Here is a 27,252-nt window from a genome sequence, read left to right on the forward strand (position 1 = left end):
AGGTGCTTGCATTTGCATCCGCCTAGCCAGTGCGTGTGTGTTTGTGCGCATGCGCGGGGCTTCGGCAATGGGGATCTCAGTAGGGAATTGGTATTTGGGCTTACTAAATAACCACAATTTGTATTAAGCAGAAACACAGTCATTATGCACCACGTGTGGGCGGCGGTGGCTCACTCGCATTAGAGGCAAGTGGCAGATGGATGGCACGCAGGCCTGCGATCTGGCTAGAATCTTCTACCAGGGGTCCCGAGATGCCTTTTCAGATGTGGGGAACCGGTGTGGGGCAGAGAGAGGAATACGGAGCCTGGGCTATGTGCACCTCTACTTCAGGAGACTTGCAGTTCATCCCTTCCTACCTCTGTGGGTCTCCCATCGGCCAGGCCATGCCAGTTCTCATTAGCACAAGTAAATAGGCGTCCCAGCACTGGGCAGGGGACACATGTGTTGCTATTTAATTATATAGTGTGTGCTGAGTATATTATGGCTCCTCCAGGGAATGGCAGCTGCAGACAATGAGGTGCAATGGAGTACATTCAAAAACTACTTAGTTAATGCATCCGGGGCTCCCTTTGCTGGGGGGGTGGGGGAGGGAGGAGGGAGAGAGGGCTTGGCCTTCACCGTCATCCTCTTCTCTATAAGACTCTCAGCATCCAAGGCAGTCCCTAACTTGGAGTTCTGGTCCAAGATGCAGTTGTGAGAGGGGAACGAGGTTCTGACTCAGCCCTGAGAGCTCTGAAGCCTGGAGATCATATGTGGATTTCTTCTGTCTAGTTAGTGCCGATCCCCAGCGACCTCAAAACGTGGGGAGTCAGCACACACATTCCACCATCGCCCCAAGCTCTGCACTCTATTTTGGGAACTCCCTCTCTCCCGCTCAGTAGCCCCAGGTGCAGACTCAGGTGCTGTGTGGAATGACAGCAGCACTCTGCAGCACTCCACGGAGCTAGAGACTTGGTGGCTAAGAGGAGGGAGGTGCTGGGAGCCAGGCAAGGGTGAGGAGCTGAAGCCAGGGGATAAATCCCTTAATGCAGAAACTGAAGGACAAAGGAGTCTCCTCCCACCCTGTCCCGCACCCTCTTCCACCTCATCTGTCCCCCTCCTGCCTTTGGTCAATCAAGGCATATGTCCTTATTTTGTATTCTTTGCAAATCTCCTCGTGTGTGTGTGTGTGTGTGTGTGTGTGTGTGTGTTTATATGTGTGTACTGGCGCTTAAACTCAGGCCTTAGCTTTTTCTGCTCAAGGCTCTGCTACTTACTTATGCCACAGTTCCACTTCTGGCTTTTTGCTGTTTGATTGGAGATAACAGTTTTACAAACTTTCCTGTCCTGGCTTGCTTCAAACCCATGATCCGCAGATCTCAGCCTGCTGGGATTACAGGCATGACAACACTAAGGCCTAGAGAAGACCCAGTCACCCAGACCCTTCCTGGGTTTCCCTCCATCCTTTGCACAGGAGGAATTCAAGCATGTCTGAGCAATAGATATATACACTCTGCCCCAGGAGTTCCTGCAGGCCTAGGCCCTGTCTTTCTGTCTCTTAGAGGCCTACCTTCTGTGGGGAGCCTGCCGATGGTTCAAGCAATGCTGACCAGTTGGTTCAGCCTAGTATCTGCTCTTAGTGCAAATGCCTAAGCAGAGACCTCCACAGAAAGGCAGAGCTCTAGCAAATTTGTGACCAGTGACCACCTATAGGCATTTCTGTGGTTCCCAGCCAAGCACTGGGTTACCGTAATCTTTCAAACTCGCACGCGCGCGCGCATGTGTGTGTGTGTGTTTGATTTCTTTCCACTTCATATTGTTGAGTGTAAAACACATAAAGTGCTCTTACCATGTCCTTTGTTAGGAGAGTAGAAAGAAACCCTTTATTCAGTCTTCACTCCTGGGATCATTAGAATAGGGCTTCTTAGAGTGCAGCTGAGCCCTTATGGGAAGCAGTCCTTAGTTTACCTGTGCAGAAGACATGCTCCTTATCTGTGGTGGGAAGTCAACAGGTGGGGAGTTGGGAGGCAGGATGCTGTCTGAGCAGGACAAAGGAGGAACAGAGTAAGCTCTGAACCCACTTGCCAATAGGAATTGAGGGCACATTTCTTCTCTCTGGCCAAGAAATGAGACCCAGATCCCCTAGCTCATGTAAGAGAGGATAAAGCCCCATCTGGAGACCTGAGGTCCCTCCCACTTCTGAGCTCCGCCCTTCCCATCTGAAGCAAGGACATCACAGCTGCCCGTGGCCCTGGAGCCTCTCACAAATGACACCTACACGAGCCTCATCCTGGGCCAAGCAGGGGCAGCTGGGCCTGTGTGGCTTCTGAAGACAAATGAAGCTGAACCAGGCAGGGCTTGTGCTGGGTTCGTGGACAGAGTCCCAAGGGCTTTTCCCCTGATAGGAGAATTAAGAAGAGCAAGAAAGAGGACACAAGTGGAGCTCTGGGCAGGAAACAGAAAAGTCTCACCGAGGGCCACATGGCCTTTTCTAGATATGTGACCTTGGACAAGGTTTTTTAAACTCTCGGGGCTTTGTTACCTCAGGTCCAGAACTGGGAGAGTAATTCGTACCCTCCGGGTCTGTTGTGAGACTGTGATGAGGAAATACTTCAGGAGCAATTTAAAACATGAAAGACTCTCTTTGAATATAGGGTATTATTATTTCCTTCCATCTAAGATGCGGTTCCTTTTGTTGAGTAAGAAAATATGGACCATAAAATGAATCAGAGCCTGGGCAATCAATCCCTCCCACCACCTCTACCATCACCACTACTACCACCACCACCAGCACCAAATACCCTGCTGGCATCATCATAATGCCCAAGCATAAGACCAACCCAATATAGTGCCATCCAGACCTTATAAAAGAGACAACCACCACTGCTACCATGGCCACAGACCCTTGTCAATCAGGAAGGAAAATGCAAACTCGAAGCAAAAGAGCTGAGGGTCCAGCAGCTTTGGTCTCGCCCCCAGAGGCCTCTTGCCATTGCAGTTCCTGTGGCACGGCCCCCACCTAAGCCTCTTTGCTAACCGAGTATTTTTAACCTGCCACCTCCTTCCGCTTTGCCGATCTGCAGACAAGGGTCCCTTCAAGATAACAGAACCCATTAGTGCCGCTAGAGTCAGGCGGTGCCTGCTAAGTACTTCCTCAGGAGCTCCCCCCTCCCCGTGCCAGCAGCCGCTGCCCACTAACACCCCCAGAGAGGAGGACCAGGCAAGCTACATTGGGAGCGTGGAGGGAGGAAGTCCAGCCTCTCCACCTCAGGCCCTGAAAAGGGCTTGGCATTCCTCTTCTTGGGAATTTCTAATTCCTTGTTTTTTAAGGCATCCAATTCTCCCACTTCTAAGAGTATCAGGTAGGGGCTGGGGATATGGCCTAGTGGCACCTAGTGGCAAGAGTGCCTGCCTCGGATACACGAGGCCCTAGGTTCGATTCCCCAGCACCACATATACAGAAAACGGCCAGAAGCGGCGCTGTGGCTCAAGTGGCAGAGTGCTAGCCTTGAGCGGGAAGAAGCCAGGGACAGTGCTCAGGCCCTGAGTCCAAGGCCCAGGACTGGCAAAAAAAAAAAAAAAAAAAGAGTATCAGGTAGTCTCGTCTTCCCTTGTCCCTTATAAGGACTGAGGAAGAATATTCCTTAGACAATGTCTGAAACTGGCCCTTAAAGAAGAGACCATCAAGATGCCCCTGGGGGGGGAACCCCCACTATTAGAGAGATGCGGAGGAAGGCCTGGTGATACCCTCCCTCTCCCCTTTGCATGGGGGTAGTGGGCATAAGGATTCTGGGGAGATGGAGACAGAACTAGGTGTTCCTTCCTCTTCTCCTCTGATGGAGGCTGGTGATGATGAGAAGAGGAAAGTTTGGGGAGCAGGGAAAGGATATGGGTGGGTCTGACGAGGAGGGCTCTCTTGGCTGAGAAAGTCAAAGATCTCTCCCCACCCCCCAGGAGCCTGCAGGGCTGAAGGTGCCCCCTACCCCAGTATTCTCCAGTCACCCAGGAGCACATTAGCCCCTTCCTACTGAGGCCAATTTCCATGCTAAACTGTTCATTATTGCCACCCGGAGACGCTGGACGAAAGTGTCAGAATCCATAAGTGTAGGGAGAGTGGACAAGTGAATATCTGAACACATCTGCCTCCCTGTTACATGGAGGAGGAGGCAGAGCCCTTGGGGAAGAGGCGGTGAGGAATCATAATACCAGCAGCCAAGGATGCGAGAAGGACATCCAGCCCCAAGGCAGGGTATACTCATTCATCTAAAAGTATCCAGGATCATCAACAGGGTAGACCCTGCACGTCACATTGGGAACACAAGACTGAGCAGCATACAAGATCATTGGGGGAAAGGGCCCTCGCAAGAGACTGCTCAAGTCACTGATTACAGTAGCCAGTGTAGGAGAGATGTACGAGGTCCCATAAGCAGACTGAGAACTGTCTCTAGGGACCTATTGGGGAGGGGGTCGAAAAGGACCCTGGAGAGGAGTTGTCTCAGCTGAATTGTAGACACATGGTTAACCTCTCTATTTCATGCCCAACGGGTACTGTGTAGACTCCCAACTTCATGCCACTTGGGCCGTCCTTCCATACCTCTCTCACCAGCAACCTACAGGCAGGAAAGCCTGTACCTCCATTGCCTCACACCCTCCAGGCCCACATTCAATTCTTTGCCAATCCCTGTCTGTCTTCTGTGGTTCCTCCCACCAGCCCTCCTTCCCATCTCCTTGCTCTACCCCACACCAAGGCTCTTACCGTCAGTCCATCCTGTGCTCCCCCCACATCTGCCCACCCTTGCAGGTTAATTCAGGTCCTACTTTCCCAGTGGAGCCTTCCTAGAGTGGTTCTTCCAGGACTAACTGCTCACCCTAGAGAGCCCCACTGCCGCCAGAACTGAACAGAGCTGGCCTTGCATGTCAATTGTTTATCCTCCCTTTCCTGAGTATTAAATATTACAGACTTCCCCCGAGTGGGCCTCACGGGGATCCGCCCTGGCTATGACCATTTTTCCAAAAAGTGTGACTTCGGAAAAGTTATTTAACCTTTCTCTGTGCCTTACCTTTTCACATAAGCAAGATGGCAATGTAAATAGGCCTTACCCTACAGGACTGTGGTGGGACTTTAGCGTCTTCGTAGAGTGCATAGGACAGTGCCTGTGCGTAGTTATTTTTATTCTCTATGTTGTTTCTCTGCCTGGCAGGCAGGAAGCAAGCAGAGTTCATCTCTGTGTTCCCACAAGATGATCCTGCTTCTTCCTGTAATCTCCTTCCTGAGGAAAAAAAAAAAAGACTAAAGCTAGAAAAGCTCTCAGGAGCTCATCTTGAGTATAGAATTTACAGATTGGTAAACTGAGGCCCAAAATTGCTGAAGGACTTTCTCAAATGATACCATTCGAAACAGCCTTAAAAACTCACAAGTCGAGAATGTAACCACCAGGGCTCTCTCTCAACTCCCCTGCTCTGACACAGAGGTTATTTCCAGCCCCTCTTCAGAGCAGAGCAGGTGGTAAATGTCATCTCCAGCCTTCCTTTGGCTCATCACCGAGCCTACCTTCTGCCCTCCCCGCTAGGAGAGCTCTGAGCCCTGAGCCCTTTGGTCTTTCCTAATGAGTGAGGTGTTCCTACCTCTCGGTCAGGGGTGCCATGTGGCCTTTAAATAGCAGGACTGGCCTGCTGTTTGGGCTTGGCCTGGGCAGAGACTCCAGGATAAGGCAGAAAAGAGAAGTCAAGATGGACTCAGACCAACCCCTTGGTCCTGCATTGGCAGCTAGCACTCACCCTGCGAGGCACCCTGGCCATAGTCAGACTCCTCCTCCCACGATGGGTTTGATGCAATCTGGAAAACGCATTAAACATTACACAGAGTAGTTGACGCATAATTAATAAAGTACAGATTTTGGCTGGAAGCCTCTACTTAAAATAGCACCATGACTGTGGGGAGAGGAAGGGCAAGGGAGGCTTGGAAGATGCCATGCTGTGGGAACTGAGACTGGTATCGCTGAGAACATCAGGCCCACTTCTCTAGAAGGCACACTGAAATTAGAGTAGGGGAAGATAAAAATAATTTGGGGAAAAATAAGGCTCCAAGCGGCTGAGAGCCCGGAACGTGAGGTCCAAGCAGGAGTCTGACTACCTGAGGGCTAGTCCAAGACCAGCATTCGCCGACCTTCGAGCCACTCCCGGGGTGAAGTTGTAGAGTCCAGGATTGTTTTTAATTTGAGATCAGTTTTAAGGGCATTTGGAGATAGACGGCTCCCTGGCTGATTCTCCAGAGAGGCTGGAGGGAGCTTCGCATCTTCTTTGAAGAAGCAGAAAAAAAGAAAGAAGAAAAAAAAAACCTTTTCTTCTGCAAGCATATTCAGAGAACCCTTTGCTGTAGCTCCACAGCCTCCTGGAGCTAGGGGAGAGGTGAGGCCAGGGTTGAGGAAGGAGAGAAAAGGGGAGAAAAGTCTTCTGTGGTTAATTCAAATGCCCGGCCTCTGGGGCATTCCTGATTGAAACCGGAGCCCTGCCTCACTCTCTCCCAGAGATCCCAAACTGGTGGTTCCACCACAAAAATGCAAAGTTGGCCATAACGAATCATCTCTGACAGGAAGGCATCACCTGGAACCTGCCAGTCATTAAGCTACAACCCATGGCACACTCAAAAGATGAGGAGTACCCACACTGGGTAGAAGAAGCCATGGTGGAAAGTTCTAGAAACCACAGAATCAAATTGTTCTAAGGCAGAAACTGGATCACAAAAGGGAAACTGAGGTAAATTCTACCAGATAGAAAGTCCTGATGTGATCTCTCAGGCTACTTACTCCATTTCCCCCCCCCCTTCTTTTTCCACAAGGCAGAAATTAACAGGATCCTGTTTAAGCAGCAGTGCCTGGGTGAAAGATGTGTCAGAGTCGATTCTATTACGAGTCCCACCGGGCCTGCTCTGGGAATAATTAATCTATTAATTATGTGACATAGGAAAACAGCACTGGCTTCCGTGGCTCGGTCTGTATCGTCCTCGATGCTGTTGCCTCTCAGGCATCAGCCCCATTCCAGCACATATTAGGTCTTCACAAATGTTTATGGCAAGAATGGCTAGAACCAAACCAAAGCGTGCTGTAAGCCACCGTACAGAAAGGATCAGGGCCGCTTGTGTTTCCTCCGGCCTGCTGGGCTATTCGATCAGTGTGTGATGACAGCGAGGTGCATTCCTGCAATCAGACACCTGGCCGCCTTGTTCCAACCTACTTCTCCCTTCTCTGTTCTTCCTGCCCCAGGCCTGGGTCACCGCCAGCTAGACAGATCTGACAATCAGTGGAACACAAGGAGTTTCTGTCCCCACACCTGAGCTCCCTGGGCAGGCACTTTGTTCTCAAATATCCAGAATTTGAACCCAGAACCTTATAGCTACTTCTTCCCTGGGGGGAAATAGGTCAGAGCTCCAGGTCCAAAGGCTCAGCTTGGCAGCCAAACTCCCAGCTCCGGCACTTTCTTCCTCTGGGGGGAGGTGTGTGGGAATGAAGGGGAGAAGGGACTGGGAAGAAATGAGCTCCCCCTGGTAGCAGAGGGGCTGAGAAGGAGGCTGTGGGGAGCTGTGGCTTGGGTTTCACTGGCATTCCATCATGGGCCTTTGTTGGGCAGCTGAACCAGACCTAAGGGAGCTGCCGAGACCAGAGGAGCCTTCCAGTCGACTGTGGGCAAACCTGATAGCCCATCTGGAATCCATCCACAGCAGGCTCCCTCCCCCATGCCCTGAGCTCATTGGAGGAGCCACAGTGGGAGCGCGGGGCCAGGCCCTCAGCCCAGCAAGCTGGGCAAATCCCCCAGGTGCCAGCCCACAGGCCCCCATGGTCCCCTCCCTGCTCTGAGAGCCCGATCACCATGAGCTGCTCTGGCCTCACTTCCTGCCCTTCTGATGTGAGAAACCCCGTGAGCTCATCTTAAGGCTCTAAGTAGTACCCGAGGAAGGGTAGGCAGCATCAGGGGCCCAGCCAGTCCCAGTGACTGGAGGACTGAGAATACCATAGCAGTGAGAAGAGCTTGCCTTCAGGCTACCATTAAGATAGCAATTGGGCTTTCAGATTCCCATGGGGGAGAGAGTTTGGTTGGCCCTTGACCTTCAGAGCCCCAAATCCCAAAAATCTTTCATCACTCCCACACCCTAACTTCCCAAACCCTTAAGATAGAGGGAGCTAGAGGACACCAACTCATGCAAAGAGCAGGGGGAGTCATTTGCCTGGAGCCTGGTGCCTGGCGCCATGTCCTCAGCTCGGCTTTTGTCTGCTTTGTGATCCTTGAGGGAGTGTTTCCTTTCTGCAGGACTCAGTTTCCTCTTCTGTGAAAGGATACTTGCTGCCTCAGGGTGGGGATCATGAGGATTCTGGAAGGAGAATTAGATGACAGTGATAAAAAAAAAAATGAAATAAAAACAATACCCAGGCATGGGTAGCTCAGCTGAAGTCAGTAGTCAGGCTGAAGTCTGACGCTCCCTGTCAAAGCCAGCCCAGCCAGAAAAGTCTGTGAGACTCTCATCTCCAATCAACGACTCAGCAAAGGCCAGAAGTGGTGCTGTGGCTCAACTGGTAGAGCGCTAGCCTTGAGCAAAGGAAGCTCAGGGACAGCACATCGGCCCAGGATAGGCACACACAACATTAATATTATTATTAATAACAACAATAATATTTTAAATGGCATTACCAGAGTACCTCTAAGGTACATGCACTACAATGCCTGAACTGTGGGGGTAGGCAGCCTTGTTGGGGGAACCACAGCGGCTCTGGTAGGTCCTCCCCACGGCCTACAGGACAGGGATTTCCCCATTTTCCTAGTGTGACTCCCACACTCTGGGTTGGAAGGAGTCATGGCAGTTTTATTGTCGTCATCCCATTTTCTTTACCTTTGACCGTCACTCAGCCTACAGGTTGAGTGTGGACATTCAGAGAGTTGACCATCCCTCTGGCCCTGCAGAGAGGCACACACCCCTTCTGTGAGCAGGAGGAAATATTCCCGGAAACAGCCCAGATGAGGGGAGATAGAGAGAGAGAGCCCACCACAGTGCTCCACCATGGGGAGGAGACGGGAAGCCAAGACAAGCTCCCCTGTGTCCAGAGAGCCCTCCCTGAGTCACAGGCAGCTCAGACCACCTGGAGGGAGCCAGGTCCTTTTGCCCACCCCAAATCTCTTTTAACAACAAACTTTGAGAACAGTATGTTTTCCCAGTTCAGCTTCCTGCATAGTGTTTGCCTAATCTGTCTGTCCAAAATCCCTCTCCAAACATGAAGTTTCCTGCCCAGCACTGGCAATCAGAGAGCTAATTATCTGGGATTAGAGATGGAATTGGGGGGGGGGGAAGAGGGGGTCCCTTTTAATTACAGGGAAAAAAATTAGCACAACCGATGTCAGCAAGTCCACCGGGATTAGAGGTAATGTCCAGGTTTAGACACAGGTCAGTTTGGGAGGTGACAACAGCCCTGAGTTTTGAGGTTGATGTCTCTTGCTCTGGAATCTGGGGCAGATGGGGGCAGGGAATACTTATTTCCATAGCATCTGGAAGTAGAGGGGGGAGGGAGAGGACAAGGAGCAGTCAGGGAGAGAGAGGGGTAGACAGAGACAGCAGAGGGTAAAACTAAGAATAGGAAAACAGAAACTTGAGGGTTGACAGGAGAGAAACCAGGAAGTAAAGGAGAAAGAGAAGCAAGAGAGGGTGAAGAGATAGATGGTGGGTGAAAAGAGACACTGAGGTTTAGAGAAACCCCATTGTTCCCCAAGTCCCTGGGGGCTGCATTCCTGCTACTGTTCCCTCAAGAGAAGAAGAGGAGCAGTAGAAGCCGCCTCTGGCTCGCCTCCTTCCCTTCTCTTGCCCTCTTCCCAACCTCTCCCCTCTGGACAGCAGCACACTGCCCTAGTTTTGCAAGAAGTGCAGGAGTTGAATGCTTTGGGCCTCCTGGGGAAAGAATGGGGTAGCAGCGGCTTGGCTCTTGGTGATCTATAGTCTCCTGTGGCCTGGAGATGGGGCTTTCTGCCAAGTAGCCTTTGCCTTCTCTCCTAGGAGAAGAATCTCTTGGCTCAAGAAAGTGTTCATTCATTCATCCACTCATTCATTCATTCTTCTTTCGTTTTACGAAGAGATCCAGAGCATGATTATCAGCCCGACCTTTCGCTAATCTGGGGCCGTCTTACTAGCGCAGTGGAGTCTAAAGTGCTAGCTCCCACCTCTTCCAGCCCCTCACTTCGACTTCAGCCGTCCCAGGCCTGTGATTCCATAATACCCACTTGCCAATCTCCTTCCTGCAGACATAAAAAGTACAAGCATAGTACGAAGATCTAGACCATATCAAGGAAGCCCAAGACAGGACAGATTCAAATGATACAAACAGGTGACATGGGCATCGTTATGTTTATGTTTTCATACCCACTTTTTCTTTCTTTCTTCTTTTTACAAAGGATGAATTAGGGTGGCTGATAAAAGATTGGAAGCTAGGTACCTGTCGGCGGCTTGTACCTGTAATCCTAGCTACCCAGGAGTCTGAGATCCCAGACAGGAAAGTCCACAAGACTCTTAATTCCAGTTAACTACACACAAAAAAGCAAGAAGTGGAGCTGTGGCTCAAGTAGTAAAGCCCTAACTCTGAGTGAAAAAGCTAAGGGATAGTGCCCGGGCCCCAGTATACATACAGACACACACACACACACACACACACACACACACACACACACACACACAACACAACACACACATACAGAAGATTTGACAAGCATATGTATAAAATATCTAGTTCAAACCTATACCATCCAAGCTACTAAAGAAGCAGAAGTAAATGTGGTACCCAGAAGGTTTACACAGGCAACAGGACTAGCGTCAGACAGGCTGGGCTGGAGCATCCTAGCAGCCAAATCATAAAGGGAAGTGCTATGAACTAGAAATCCCTAGTCTCTAATAGAAGGAAGTATCCCTACTCTTTTCAAAAGAGACAATTCCCCTATGTCACATTCTGTATGTGATTTACGACCATGTGAGACCTTGTACAGAAACCAGGACAAGGGTTTAACATCAGAATCTGAGTTCTTTTTATATGGCAATTTCTTCTATTACCTCCTGATAGAATGCCAAGACTCTGGCACCCAAGCCAGAGCTAGCATTCAGGGAGTTAACCCTCATCCAGTAACAAACAATAAAAACCAAGCACACAGGCCATTAAGGAAAGTGATGCTTACTAGTTAAGCGTTTGTGGTCTACGTTTGTGGCTTTTCGGAGTGCTAAGTTGACTCAAGGATAGAATGCAATTTTTTTAAGCACCCCGTCGCGCTTGGCACTCTGCTAAAAGTTGAATAAAATGAACTATATGGATTCCCCTTCTACCTCTGGGAATTTATAATTTATGTTGGCACTTAGACAGAGCCTCAGACAGCAGAGGAAGAACATTAAAATGACAGACAGTAAGATGTTCACATTAACACACAGACAAAGGTGAGTGTCTTTTAGGGAAGCAGATGGATTTATAATCAAGCTGATTCGGGTTCAAATATTTTTTTTTTCTCCAAATGGCTGGCTGTGTGACTTCAGGCAAGTTACCTTACTTTTCTGAGCAGCAGGTTCCTCACCAGTGAAGTGGGTTTGGGAAGGAATTAAAGTTGTACGTAGTGTGTGTAAAATTCCTGGTTCAGGGCCCAACCCGTCACCCATGCTACGTGTAGGAATGATTCTGACGTAAATAGGAATGCTGCTCCCATCCTTGGGTGACTGTGTGTGGGCGAGGAGCCACTGGAGAAAGCAAGGAGGGGCAGAGTTCTCTGGGAGTCTGGGGACACATTGCCTCTCGGGAGAAATTTTCTCTGAAGGGTTGGGACCGTCCAAACCAATTCTGGAACTTTCCTAACATCGATGGTTTCTCAGGAACTCCCTAGTTTCCTCTCCATTTGATCCGGTGGCCTTCACAACCTGGCCAGAGAATCCATGACCCTCCTTTCTCTCTACTTGCTTACCTTACTTTTGGGAAAGGCTCTCTGCGGTAGGTTTCACTGTGTTGGGTAGGATGAGGGAGTTAATGGCCCTCATCCTACCTCTTTTGGTGGAAACCTTCGTTCTGATGGGTTGTCAGCCAGCCCGACAGCCTCCAGGTGTCAGCAGAAGGGGCTTGGAGGGAGAAGCTATACCAGCCCAGCCCTGGCCCACCTTACAGCAGCTCCCTGACAGCCAGGGCTCCAGCATGGGTTCAGCCAGCTTGGCCTGGTGTTGGGTCTGGAACCAGACACACCCCTCGACCCTACCCCTTCTCCCTGCTTTGTGGCAGCTCCTCTGGTACTTTCCAGATCGCTGCCAAAATGTCAAAAAGAAAGAGAGAGAAAAAGAAAATCTACGAGAGAGGCTAAGTGCTGTTCAGTTAATGATTCCAGTCCCTGGAGAGGCGCAGTGCTCTTTTAAGAGAAAAAATCATGGAGGGGAGTGGGGGCGTGGGAGGGGCAGAGGCGGGGAGCTTCAGTGCTTTACACAAAAGCCGAGCTGTAGCTCCTTCTAGCTTTTCTGAGCAGCAGATTAGAAGTGGGCTGGTTTGCCCTAAGCTGCCTTCTCACACTGTAGGGGAAGGACTGGAGCCACCCCCTCGCTTCCTTTTTTTTCCCCAAGAAGTGAAAAGGATCTGAGTCGGAATGTTACCATCCTTTGGGCCTAATGGCCTTAGTGCTCTGTGTCCCCAGTACAGGTCCTGTGGGGACCCTAACCTGCCATTCCTACTTGCTTAGAGGCAGGCAGACTGGGGGCTCCCACAAGGCAAAGGGCCTGGTCCCCTGCACCTGCTGCCTGCTTCACTGAGGTCTCCTCCTCCTGCTGCTGCTGCTGCTACTGCTTCTCCTTCTCCTCCTCCTCCTCCTCCCCCTCCTTCTCTCTCCTCCTCCCCCTCCTTCCCTCTCCCCCCTCCTCCTTTGGAAAAAGCTGGGCATGGAGTGACTGTCCCATGGCCTTGTGAAGAATGCCATCTCTGGCTAACTGTCCTCCTTATTCTGGTCCTATCCAAGCCTATGAGTTATCAGCAAATAAATCAAGTTTTCTTCTTCTTCATGCATCCTTTTCTACATTACCTAGCCTTTTCACATCCCTCATCTCGTTGTTCCATCTACAGTCCTGCCATGCAGGCAATCTTGTTTTGTGTTTATTGTTCTCAACAGCACTGTCGTTCGAACTCGGGGCCTTGCATTTGCTCAACTTGCTTGCTTAGCTGATGCTCTACCACTTGAGCCAGGCTTCCAGGCTGTCTTTTTTTGCCAGTTGTGTTGGAGATGGGATCTCACGGACTTTTCTACCTGGGCTGGCCCTGAACCACTATCATGCAGTTCTCAGGTCCCGGATTGCAGGAGTGAGTTACTGATACCTAGCCTGTTTGTTCTGCTTTATAGATGAGGAAGGAAAGTGAAGTCTCACTCCCGTAGCTGAGTATCCTGGTATGACCTTTACCCCCAGAGAATTAAGTCACCAGCTATGAGCTTGAGCATGTGACTTTAGATGGGTTATCTTGCAGCAGGGAAGACTGAAGTGTGAGACTTGGATGAGCTGGAAAGCAAACAGGAAAACCCTGTGAAGGAGCTCCCGGAGATAAGCTCTGTGCAGCCTCTGAGTCTGGGCTGTCTCTAGGGCTTTGGGGGAACCGGGTTAAGGTCATTTTGCCCCTGGGGTAGCTCCCTGTGTTCTTCTCTGTCATTCATGTACATCGAGGCAGCCTTTCCGGTGTGTAGTGACAGACACGGTGGCTGTTAAGGTCTAGTAGCATCAGGACAGTGGAAGCCCTCTGAGAGGATGGGGAGACCTAAAGAGGGGGACCCCATGATACTCTTTACTGACTATTAAGCCCACGGGGTATCTGCTAACGCTCAGGGGAAAGCGAAGCACCAAGTTCATTCCTCACAGGGCTCACTTCCTTCCCCCTCCCCCGCCCCTCCATGAGATCCTGGCACCTGCTGTATTGTACCCAGTCACCAGCAGAGCCTGCCTGCTGGCACCATGCCCAGCAGCTGTGGGGCATTAGCACGAGGAGAGGTGGGCAGGGAGGAAAAGCAGGTGTCCAGGCAAAGAGAGCACGATGACCAAGAAGGACCTCAGAACAGGGAGGCCAGGAAGCAACGCGAGCGAGCATCCATCCATACAGATCAGCTGGTCCCCTGCGATCCTCGTGCTTCACCTCTCACCCTATCCCACCTGGATCAGAGTGATCTGGCCCCAGAAGAACAGCAATGAATTAATTAGGGGTCTGTTATTATGAAGCAGCTCATTATTAAAGTCCCCCTCCTGGGAAGGGAGATGAAGAAAGGTGTGAGGACTGGGAAGACAGCTTACTCAAACAGAATCTGGGAACAGCACGAGGCCCTTCCCCACCGCTGTCTGCTCTGCCCTTGGGCTCTGCCAGGAAGTCACTGGCTCTCCTGGGCTGGAGAGGATGGAGCCTTTCTGTCCTCTCTCCTCTCATGCTCAGCGCTCAGCTCTGACCCCATCCCCCACCGGGGGGCCTCACTCCTCCCTTCACACCTGCCTTCCAGCCAGTCAGTCTCCAGCTTTTTAGGCCCTGGGAAGTGTGAGTGTGCTTCCTCTCCTCCTAAGATCTCTTACCAGGCCACCGAGAGCCAGGAAGATCATTTCAGCAGACAGAAACGTGTAAGACTTAGGCGTCAGGCTCCAGAAGGTTTGGACTAGCTGGCATGGAATGGTGCAAGATGTATCCTCTTTCCTTATCCTTTTTTTTTTTTTTCCTAAAGAGAGATCAGAAAAGAGAGACCTTGGCTCAACTGAGTTCTGGTTCATTTTGCTGCCTTTCAGTTGCGTGAGCATAGAGCAGTCACCGCGTCCCCTTCTGCCTCAATTACTTTCATCTGTAAGATGAGACGATGGCGGTAGCTACTTACTGCCTTGGGTTGTTGGGAGGATTCAATGAGAAAACATGCCTACGGCCCTTAGCATGGTGTCAAACAATGTGAGTGGTGGTCCGGTGGGCCACTCATTCCGCCAGCACGTGTTACTGTGCGCATGGCAAGGCAAGCGTAGGATAAGGCACAAGAGCTGGAAGAGAGGTAACTCTCAACGTTTGCGAACAACTTCACCAAACAGCATGCCAGCCTCTGTGAGAGTTCAAAGGCCAGTGCGGTGTAGGCTTCCTAGGAGAAGTGGCTTTTGAGTTAGGTCTGGAAGGATAGTTAGGAACTGGGAGGTAGAATAAACTGTAAAGAAAAGGCATGAAGAGCAGAACACTGAGGACGTGATTGAGAAAAGGTGCAAAGGTCATGTGAGCTAGGTCCTTGAATGACAGGCAGGAGATTGCGCGCGCTTTTAGAAGTTATATGAGTGGGGGCAGGGCATTGAAAAGGGGAGGTGTGTAAGCGTGTTTGTGTAATTTTGTCTGAATGCATGCCGTTATTTACTTTTTTCAATGGTCCCAACGTCACCCACGTTCATCTTTTTTTTTTAATAGAAGAATGAGATAAGCAAGAGAAAGAAAATTAGAAACACCTGAAATTTAAGGATTTTTGCATATAGAAAAGGCAGGATCAAATAAGTGTTTTAAGAAGATTAATCTGGTGGTGTTGGGTAGAATAGATTAGAGCAGGAATATGCTGGAGGCAAGGAGATTTCTCAGGTTATTGCAGCAGCACAGATAAGAGGTAATAATAAAATAAAATAAAATAAAAACACAGCCTCAGCCCTTAGCAATAGGAAAAGAGGGACAGTGGCACGCATGTGGTCTCCATGTCTTCCACTTATCATGCATTTTCTATACCACAGTGTTCGCATGCCATGTGCTTTTTCAAAAATGCTTTCTCCTTTTCAAAATCTCTGAGAGTCTCTGGCAGCCACACACACACCCCCAGTGTCAGAGTACTGGCCGAGCCCCAGACCTCCCGCCCCACCCTACAGCTTGAAATGTCATCCTCCGAATTAATGAAAGCAAAAGATTACTAGCCCTGATAGTACAATGCATGCCAATCATTGAAAAGAATGAGTTAATTAAGGAGGGTAATAGACCTCTTAAGATCCCCACCTTTGCTCTTTTACCAAACTGCAGGTGGCCTCCTTTGTCAGAGTGGAGGAGATAGTGCTACATGATCTGTTCTGTTCCCCAGGACTTATCTCCAGAGGCAGCCAGCACCCTTCAATGATAGTTTTTGATCCCAAGGTAGGCCAATGCCCTCCTGTTGGACTCAGGGAAAATCTCAGAGAGGGACTGAATAGAAGAGAAGGAGACAAGAGACAGCGTGCCTGAAGGCTTTGGAATCGGGGAGCCCCAGCTTTGAGTCCTGTTCTGGCACTTACCAGTTATTAGCACGTATGTGAACATTTCTTGTTCTACAGAACAGGAGACTTACTCCATAAAGTTCTGAAGATTCTTCACATCTGTGTCTCTAACCTTCTACACCGGGATGGGTATAGGTACCCATCAAATAGGTAATCGGAAATAAATGAATAGAGAAAGCTATTCAAAAGTCCTGTGTCCAGACTGTCTTAGGAAGTGTGGGTTTTCTTTTCCTATGCCTCCAGGGGAGGGGAGGTTGGCCATCTTCAAAGAGTGCTAGGCTAAGTGCCAGTGGCTCACACCTGTAATCCTAGCCACTCAGGAGGATGAGATCTGAAGATCTCAAAGCCAGTGGGGACAAGAAAGTCCATGAGACTCCTTTCTCCAATTACCTAGCAAAATGTCCGAAGTAGAGCTGAGGCTCAAGTGGTAGAGAACCATCCTCGCGTGGAAAAAGCTCAGGAACAGCACCCAGACCCTCCACCTCGCCCAAACCATGTGCAAGCTTTGATTCCCTCCCCAGGCTCTGCGGGGCATCCCTCGTGAAAGAACCTTGTAGGTAGTGCCTTGAATGGAGATTCTTGCGGGAGCCTTGGGTAAACAAAAATTCCGATTTGGCAGAAGTTGCTCATTATTCTTTATTAATTCCTCCCACCATTCCTCCTCGCTCCCCTCCTCCCCCTCTCCCCGCAAGTCTACACACTCAATATGAATTATTGCTTTGCCTCTGCGTGATTTGATTTCATCTGAGGCTGCTTAATGCTTGGCTGTCCCTCGCTGTGTTTATCTTATTGTTTCCCAGAACAATCAAGTGCTTCCTCTGCCCCTGGCAGCTTCTTGTTCCCGAAGCCTCCAACCTGCCCAGCCTAGAGATGGAGCAGTGTTGAATAACCTGGCCAGTAAGGAGGGTGGCATAGTGAATATTTATTTGAGAAGTGGAGCAGGTGGAAAGGCCGAGGGTCTGAAGACTCGTTTGGCCCTTCCTGGACCTGACAAGGCTTGAGCCAAGAGGCCTAGATTTGGTTTTGTTTGCATCTAGGTCTTAATGACCCTCTCCCCTGAGTGGCCGAGGCCGAGGCCCCAAGGATAGGGGGTCGGGAGGTGGGGGGAGGGGATTGATGCATTTGTGAGGTTTAACAGTGGAGAGCTGGAGAGCCAGGACAGCCACGGATCAGTGAGCGGTTGATGAGGAGCAGCAGAGAAGCCACAGTTTAGAGGATGGCGAGCAGCCTCCAAGGACGCCGCCATCCTGCCTCCCACCTAATGTGGACCATTCGCCTTACCCATAGCAAGCGCTCAGCCAATGCTCACGACGTCCTCTGTCCCTTGCCAAGAGGTTATGAATTCACAGACTGTCCTGAAATGTAGGAACCCAGAGAACAAGTAGCTCCTCGGGACTCCCCAGTGTGCTAGGAGACACGACCTCCGTGGCCTAGGCCCCTAAAATCCAAACACTTGTAGCCCTATACACCCCTAGTTGAATATCTTGGTTCCCCACCCCCTAGATGAATATCTAGGGCAGATTCTTAACATGCACAAAAATAGAAATAATTATACCAGGAAATGTCAATCTCCAGTGTCAAAGCCCTGGTGATGGACCGACAACTCTCTGGGGACCAGCACTGTGTGTATCTGCATTGTGTGTGTGTGTGTGTGTGTGTGAGAGAGAGAGAGAGAGAGAGAGAGAGAGGTGAGTATTCCTGCCTGGGCTGGCTTGGAACCAAGATCCTTGGATCTCAGCTACCTGAGTAGCTAGGATTACTGCATGAGTCACTGTGCCTGGTGGTATCAGGCCTTTATCGTACAGTCCTGCCCCCCGTTCGTGACCTCCTCCATCTTCATCCTCATCATAGAGAGGAGGAACCCTTGGCTCTGGCTCCTCTCTTCCTCTCCTGCCCTGTTTGGCTCAGGGCAGCCCATTGGGACAACAGAAGTTTTCAGGCTCTTGAGTTTCCCTCAGATGATCTGAGCATTGGGGGGCAGGCTCCCCTGGACCTGCAGGGGGCCAGTCTGCAGAGCTGTGACTGTGCAGAGGCAGGGCCTACGACAGGCACTCTGGAAATTGCCGTGTGTGTGTGTGTGTGTGTGTGTGTGTGTGTGTGTGTGTGTGAATGAATGTGCAGGAAAGAAAGAGGAAGAATCTCAGAGACTGAGTTTACCAAAGACTTCAAATCTATAAATAATTCGGGTCATGAAGCTCTACAAAAATAAACTTCAGCTTGAATCCTCGCAGCACTAAATGCACAGCTGCAGCAACACACACTCATGAGCTCACGCGGGGCCCGGGTGAGCAGCAGCGGGCCCTCGCCACCTCCCCCTCGCAGAGCTGAACGCACAGGGTGTATGTGGTACTTGGCACAGCGCAGCACGCACAGTCACACACCACACGTGCCACACATACGTATAGCACACCAGTCACAAGACACACACAACGCATATGTATACTACACCACAGTCACACAAGACACACAACACATGTGTACACACACACAGTCACACAACACACATGCACATACCATATCACAGTCACACAACACGCATAACACACATACATGTACCACATCACAACCACACAATACACATATACCACACCACAGTCATACAACACACACAACACATACGTATACCACACCACAGTCATACAACACACACATCACATACATATACCACACCACAGTCATACAACACATACGTATACCACACCACAGTCACAAAACACACACATCATACAAGCGTATACCACATCACAGTCACACAACACACACAACACACATACGTATACCATGCCACAGTCACACACCATATATAACACATACATATACCACACCACAGTCACAAAACACACACAACACATGTGTATACCACATCACAGTCACACAACACACACATCACACATGCGTATACCACATCACAGTCACACCCAGAAATACAAACTGCACACATACATCCACACATCACAGATGCATAAAGACACAGACAGATATTGCTGGCCATACACATGTACTACACACACACACACACACACACACACACACACACGCACATACCTCAAAGACATTCACATACCACACAAGCCAGGTCCTGAGCCAGACAGCAGTAGACATAGGTGATAAAGGCCTCTTTCGAAGTGAAGAATAATTTAAGCGGGTCTCATCGCCAAAGGCACTGAGCCTCAATCACTCTGTTAAATCCTCCCCCAAAGGCTCAGGTCAGAGACTAAGCTTCCGAGCAAGCTGAGCTCAGGCATAACAAGAACACACACACTGTACATTTGTATTGGTTTCCAAATAACTCAATTTCCACCCTTGCTCCACCACTTCCTCTCCCCTCCCCCCTCCTCCAGGAAGCCTTCCCTTGGTGCCTTTCAGGCCAGGTAAATTAACACCCTCCCACCCCCATGCAAACCTCCTCTCCTGAGGGCTCCCCACACTTGCATGAAGGCAGTGAGGTGGTCTGTTTCCCCATCCTGAGCTCCTCGGTAGGATCCCTCATTTATCACAGTGCCTTGGGCTCCATAGGACCCGCCTACCTCATGGAAATATGGGGCAGCACTGCCCCATTTCACTGTCCGCTGTGTTCCTGTTGAGCTGGGAAAGACGGGAGTTACCAGCCTTATTTGACATCGACAGAAACTATTATCCAAATGAGTAAAGTGCTTTGCCTGAAGTCGTACAGCCCGTTAATGAGAAAGCTGAGATTGGATCGCCTTCCACACCCCATCCTACACCTCACTCCCTCAGCCGGGTGACACCTGTCCAGCCAATCTCTTTCCTCCTGAAAAGCCCAAAGAGATTCTCAATCCTGCTACCCTTCAGCAGCAACTCTTGCACAAAATGTGGGGGGGAGGGGGGGTGGGATACTATGATGACTAAGATGACTTCTCTACTGCGACTAATAAAGTAATGTTAGAGTGTCAGACTCTAAGCAAAGGCTTCATAATTTAGGACTAACTAGAAAAAGAAATCGACACACAAGGAAAAGAAAAGAATTAGAGAGTCCTGCAGGTAGGGGAGTTAATTGGATATGCTGATTTGAATTGGATGCTCAAAGTGAAGTGTCTGGCATTAATTTCTGTACTGATATATCAGTGATTTTAGAAAAGAGATACTAGGGACCCTCCCATCTGGACACGTGGATAGTAAATCTTTCTGTGGATTCACCCAATCCACTTCTGCCCCCCAAGCCATCCCTGTTAAGCTGAGTTTGGGCCCCTAAATAAAACCCCTAGATAAGATGACCTTATTGTTGATCGCCTAGGAAATAGGTGATTGCTGACTCTGTGTGTGTGTGTGTGTGTGTGTGTGTGTGTGTGTACGTGTGCATATGTGTATGATTAGTGGGGCTTGAGCTCACGGCCTGGGCACTGTCCCTTAGCTTTTTCACTCAAGGCTAGCACTCTATCACTTGAACTGGCTTTTTGGTGGTTAATCAGAAATAAGTGTTTCACGGGCTTTCTTGCCTGGGCTGGCTTTGAACTGTGGTCTTCGTATCTCAGCCTCCTAAGTAACAAAGATCATAAGTGGGAGCCCCCAGCACCTGGTGATTGTTCATTTCTGATGGTGGGAATCTGAATGAAGAAGAGAAAAGGAGAGAAGTTGAATTTCTAGGGCACCCACCTACTTGGCTTAGCTGCTCATGTCCCATTCCCCTCTTAAGAAGTCTCACAATGGCTGAGAAATCGAGCTCCATGTGATTTCCTCTTTTGCTGCTATTCTTCAGCTGTGTGATCTTGGGGAAATTGACTAACTCTTCTGGTCTCAGATTTCATGTCAGTAAAATGAAAATAATAGTAGTATTAACATCAGGGATACTTGTAAAGATTAAATGAGTTCATTTATGTTGTACACATCCGACAGTGCCCAGCACATTGCAAAAGCTATATAAGCAGTAGCTAATAATAAATCCATTAAGAGAACAGCATCCTTTCAAAATTTACCAGTTAGATCTTTTGCCTTGTGGCAGGGCCACACTTAACTATGAAGCTAAAGAGTTTATGGTGCATTTAAAGACCTTCCCCGAAAGGAGATTCTGGTCCATTGTGGTTGCCCATCCTATAGTCCATTGTCTTTATAGCAGGAATTCTTTTTTGTTTGTTTGTTTTTGTTTCATTTTTTTTGCATGTCCACTGAGATCAAACCATCCCAGGAAAGGAAGAGCCCAGCTAGAAAACCATGCTCAGGTGACTCCTTACATAGGGCCCTGTCACCTCCCTCTTCTGTCCTGTCTCCAATCATGGCTACTGTGTGCCTATTGAGATCCTCGCACTACGGTCTGGTCTGCTTATGCCATCATTGGGATTGGATCTGCAGCCTGTTTCAATTTATTCTCGTCCTTGTGGTCTTCAGAACCTGCCCCTGGGGATGCAAACACAAACACTGAAGAGACCTGTCACATTGTGGGACACCACAGAATAGATCCCATCAGTTGGCTTTTAAAAATCCCACTTTGGACCAGGTGCTGGTGGGTCATGCCTGTAATCCGAGCTACTCAGGAGGCTCAGATCTAAGGATCACACAGTTCAAAGCCAGCCTGGGTGGGCAAATCGATGAGATTCTCTTCTCCAATTAACCAGTAAAAAGCCGGAAACAGAGTTGTGGCCCAAACAGTAGAGCACCAGCCTTGAGTGGAAATGCTAAGGAAGAACATGAAGCTTTCACTTTAAGCTCTAGTTCACACACACACACACACACACACACACACACACACACACACACACTCCCATTTTGGTTTTGTTTTCCCTGTCAACTCTCCTGCATAGCCAATCTGTCGCAAAAGGATGAAGGACAACGTTACATCTCAAAGCTCCTCTAGTTAGACCTGAGGTGTTTCCCCCATCCATCAAATGCTTTCCTCTGGACCTCACTGATCAGTGCTGGTTTTAGTCCCAGTTTCACTCCTGATGGGACTCAAAAGTCTTGCAGCTCTGTGAGTGATCACAGGATTCTCTTGCACTGCACACAGAGTAGATTTGCTTCTTCCTGTTATTCACAGAGGAAATTTCACTGAGACTTAGAGAGGTAACTCCCCTCAATGTGTGCCAAGCCAGGCAAGAAGAAAGTCCAGGAATCTTCTCTTCTCCAAGATGCAGGAGTCCCAGGCATATCCTCAGCCCACGTTGGTGTGTGGCCCAGAGGGAGAAAAATGATATCCAGGAAGAGGATATCTTTTGACCACTGACCTTCTACCTGCCAGTTCCTCCCTTACTTTATTCTCCTTGACCCCTAGCCTTCTTGGCCCTTATCTCCATTTTTCTCTGTCTTTTCATGGGGGACTTGAAGGGTTGGTCACCCAAGCTTGTAAGCAGCTAGCATGAGATAGAGGTATGTGTAAGAAGGCACTAGCTTCTTTTCCAATACTACCCTTCTTTGCAGGGACTCATACTAAATGGACTCAGATTTTAGTTCATGTTCGGGGCCAACAACATCATCTGTTATGGATTGGTTTTAGTGCTGACGTTTGAGAGTGATGTAGATTTGATTTCGGCTTTTCCTGGTTTATTGAAAGATTGCAGCTACAGATGGAGTTTTTAAAGTCTCTGATTAGGCCCTTGATTCAGTAAAAAGTTAATGGGTGGGATTGGTCCTAACTGAAGGCAGCAGGAGGTGTGATGATGAGTTGTCTCTGGTTCAGTTCCAGCTCTCATCTGGCCACAGGTACTGTCTGGGCCTGCAGGGAGAAGGCCAGACCTGGAACATTTGTTTTTCCTCCTGATTTTGAGTCCAAACCAGGCTGGGAAGCCAGGCCAGGGCCTAGGCTCATGGACAAGGTAGCTTCTCCAGCTGGCAGAGGGCAAGCCGACCTCCTGAATCCAGAGGTCATGGGCCAGGCCTGAGGGAAAAGGCCGGTTCTGAAGCTCCTGAGACCAGCCAGTGCCTTGAGGAGACTTAAACCTACCTGCGATGAGTTGTTCTCCTGGGGAAAGGGACGGAGGAGGAAATGGAGACATTCTCAGACTCAGGCAAGAGATAAAGCCAGAACTTCCCAGGTTGTAGACAAGCCAGAAAACGGAAGGCAACCAAACCTAGAAGTCATGACCATCTCATTTTCTTTTTCTGTCTTTTAAAATAACCCAGGAACTTGTATGACTAAAACCTACAGTATTTCCTTTTGGAAATGTGTGCCTGTCCATCCAGAGAGTGCTATTTTTGAATGTTAAAGGAAACTGTTGCGATTTGGGAGAATTTCCTAGAGAGAGATGTTGCTCTTCCTTCTGCTTAAATCCCATAGTCAGGAGGATTCCTGAGGTGGAAGGTGGATGCCTCCACCCGGTAATGTCATTGCTGAGACAAAGTAGGAGAATTAAATAAAATCCACTACCCCCCCCTTCCCATGCCCCAATACCACCCTGGAGAGGAAGAGCTTTAGTGATGGTTGTCAAGGCAACAGCCTTCAATGCAGAAGGCCCTCATTTGAGGTAGGAAACACACAGGGTAGAGTTTGGCACGAGGAAGAGTCTGTCCCCCACAAGGGGAGGTGCCACGGGGAGAGGTGGGAAGAGTGAAGAGCATGTTTGAGTTCCATTCACGTCACCTATTCACTTCAAGCCCAGAGATCCCCATGTTACCTGCCCAAGCAGCGAGGGAAATGCAGTATTCCTAAATATGGGTTCCGGCCCACTGTTCCCTCCCTCCCCTGGAATCTAGGCATAAGGGCCTTGTGCAGGGATGGTCTTTCTCTACCACTGCTATCTCCAGGGCCAGAGCTTTCAACATGGGCTCCTGGTGAGCTTACAACATGGGCTACTCTCAGCCTAGTCCACCTCAATAGATACAGACCGCGCCCTACCCTGAGTGCCCTCAACTATGCCCATTTTCAAGAGGGTGAAGAAACAGGAATAGCAGTCCTGGTCCCACCCCATCCCAACTCCACAATCAATAATTCTGTGAGGCCTCCCCAAGACCTGAAAAGGCTTCCCTTCTTCCATTCTTACATGGGTAGTATTGTTACCGGGCACCAAGCTTGGCTTGTGGGCTGGGCAAGTCATGGTTGCTTGTCCTCAGGAGTTCTCAATGAAGTGAAAAGAGATGAGTTGAGAGAAGAGATGGTCAGTGCAAGAGAGAATGGACAGGGTAAGAAGAAGGAGAAGGCTTCTTCTTCAAATGTTCTACAGAAACTATCTTCTGACCTCGTTTTGATTTAGCATTAAAGAGTTTAAGATACTCTGTCAGCTGGTTCACAGTTTGTATCCTTTCAATGGGCATTTCTCAGCCATGCCCTTTCATCCATCAAAGCCTCATACAGGTCCTCTGAGAGTTATAGGAAACACACACACACACACACACACACACACACACACACACACGTGCATCTCCACCTTCTGAATGTTGACAGACTTACACACATCTCAAGCAATTAGAGAACAATTCAAGTAGGTAGTCGATACATGTTCGCTAGTACATATACAATGAGCAAATCAATTGATTATAATCCTAGGACAATTTGTCTGCTAGGGAAAAAAAGGCATTAGTGCAAGTATAATTAGCCATTAGAGAGGGGTTAGGAAGACTTCCTGGAAGAGGTGGGGATGGACCTACAGGGCCTGCAGGTGCACAGCAGACAGAGAAAACAAGCGAGGGAGAGGAACACTGATGGATGATCAGCTGCTATGGGAAAAGAAGCTGGGGGTGGGGCACATTCCCACCAAGAATTCCTCACCACCAACTTTTGGTACCACCTCAGGAATCTCTCTCCTTTGGGTTTCAGCATTGTATATACCCAAGTCAGGATGGATGAGTCCTTCGCAACTCCTATCCTCAGTTACGTCACTGTTCCTCGACACTGGCTGCTCATTAAGTTCACCTAGGGAGCTTTAAACCCACTGAAGACACCCAAGTCCCGCCCCCATGGAGATTCTGGTAAAGGGACATAGCCTTGGCATTCCTGTTGTTTAAAATTCCCCACATGATTTGAATGTGCAGCCATGGCTGAGAAGCCCTGAACTAAACGACATCCAAGTCCTTTGTGACTTACTGTCCTGAGATGGGCTGAATTTCTAGGTCACCATATCTCACTGGGAAACCTTATAGACAGTAGAGCCTAGGTCCGGGGCCAGAAAGAACCTGAGGTCAGGAAACTTCAGCCCGCTAATGACCAACTTATGGGTGGTTTGCACAATTGTCTACCATTTCCCCATTATTTTCCTGAGGCCAGCATGCTGTGTGTAGATGTTGACTTTGCCCCCCAACCATGTGAGTGTACATAAACACACAGGTGCTTGCATACACACGCATCACAGTGGTGCTGTAAATATATATGTAGATTCGCACGAGAATAACCACCTGGGGATAGTCAGAATTATGCCTAAGAGAATACATACACACACACACACACACACACACACACACACACACACACACACACACACACACACAAACCCACCAGCAGCAGAAATCCAAGACATAGCACATTCAGACTGCTTGCATGATGGAGACTAGGATGTCTGAAATAAGCAACACTTCTGTCCTCAGAGTAGCGGTAAGTAGGGTAGCATTTGTCTGCAGTAAGACAACCCTTCCAGGAGGATGAAAGTATCCCAGGAGGAAGGCAGAGTGTAGATGCTGAGCACATGCTTGTTTTCTTTTGCAGATTCGAGCTGATGGTCCCCCTCATGGTGGGGTACAGTATGAGATGGTCTCCGTGTTCAAAGATGGGAGCCCCATCCTCCGAGACATGGCCTTTTCCATTGATCAACGCTACCTGTATGTCATGTCTGAGAGACAGGTAAGTGCTAGCACCCATTCCTCCTTTCCAAATGTCAGGAAGACCTCTGCTCAGAATCTGTTCCATTATCACAAGAGAAACCTCTGCACTTGCGGCACAGAGGTCCTGAGAGAGGCCCAGCCTCTGCAAGCTCTTGCAGGGAGTCAGAGTGAATGAAGCAACCCCGGGCCAGCCACTTCCCGGAGGCTTCTCTCTAGGCCACAGCCCCTGTCTTGCAGAGTGATGAACAGCCCCGCAAGAACAGGCCAGACTGCATGGAGCAGCTTGGTGTGATTAGGAGGTAGATTTACTGCTCTCAGGCACACAGAATCTTCTGCTCAAGGGAGCCAAAGAGGTGTAAATAATCCGGGCCTCCAGGCTGGGCCAGCTCCTTGGAGAGACAGACCCAAGAAAGGGCCCTAGAAGGAGATAAAATCTTGGCCTCAGTCTGAGACTGGTGCAGGGTAGAAGCTGGTCAGACTTGAGAAGCTGCAATTATGCCTTGCAAGACAGACTTCCACTCTCCGCAGGGAAGCAACAGAGCAAGTCCCCCCACCCTCTTAGATGTAGAGAGGGTGTGTTATGCTCTCAGATCGTATTTGCTGTGATTGTGTGAGAGCAGAAAGAAAGATAAGTACGGACAAAGTCCTGGTGAAGGGAAAGAAGTAGAGAAGCCGAGAGGTTTACCAGATGCCTGGAGATCCAGGAACCCAAATGGAGACCTTAACAAAAGCTGGTTTATTCCAGCCTCTTGGACACTGGTTTCACAGTTGCTCAGCAGCCAGCCATGTGGAGCCCTGTTGTTTATCATTTTTCTGAACAGGATAAGTAGGATAAAGGTCAAAGATGGATAAAAAGGATGATGAGTCTGTCTTAATAACTTTGCATGCTGACTGCATTTGATAAAGATCCTGGAGCTGGGGGCCTGGTAGCTTTCACAATGTGCCTTCTGGCTCCTATGACATTCTCTGAATATTCTGCAAGGGTTCCAGTGTCCTTGGTCAGCTTCACCTTTCCCAGAGTTCTCTTTACCTCCTTTCTTTGCAAAAAGTAAGGGCTCTGAATCCGGAGATAAAGAATGAACTGAAGGAGTAAACAAGAGGTGAATGGCACACGACAGTATTAAGACAAGCACTGATGCAGTCATGACTTGAAAATTATTTCTTGGGAACATATGACATAAATCATATGCTAATTACATGCAAATAACATCCAGATTCTCTTGAAACCACCTGTCTTTTTTTTCCCCACCTTCTCATGGTCCCTGCAATTGAGGCATAAACAGGTCCAGATGAGATCTTGGTGGAACTGGAGAAGGGTC

General features: G+C 49.2%; 1 protein-coding gene across 1 annotated transcript in view; it reads left to right on the plus strand.

Moving 5' to 3' along the window:
* The window catches only part of Plxna2 (plexin A2), a 215,825-nt gene that overhangs the window by 73,254 nt on the left and 115,319 nt on the right, over positions 1-27,252 (plus strand). The window contains exon 6 of the mRNA XM_048356959.1: positions 25,818-25,952. Within this exon, the coding sequence (XP_048212916.1) occupies positions 25,818-25,952 (135 nt within the window). The remainder of the gene's footprint in view (positions 1-25,817; positions 25,953-27,252) is intronic.

Source organism: Perognathus longimembris, chromosome 11, assembly GCF_023159225.1.
Source record: "Perognathus longimembris pacificus isolate PPM17 chromosome 11, ASM2315922v1, whole genome shotgun sequence".
Classification (NCBI taxonomy): Eukaryota; Metazoa; Chordata; class Mammalia; order Rodentia; family Heteromyidae; genus Perognathus; species Perognathus longimembris.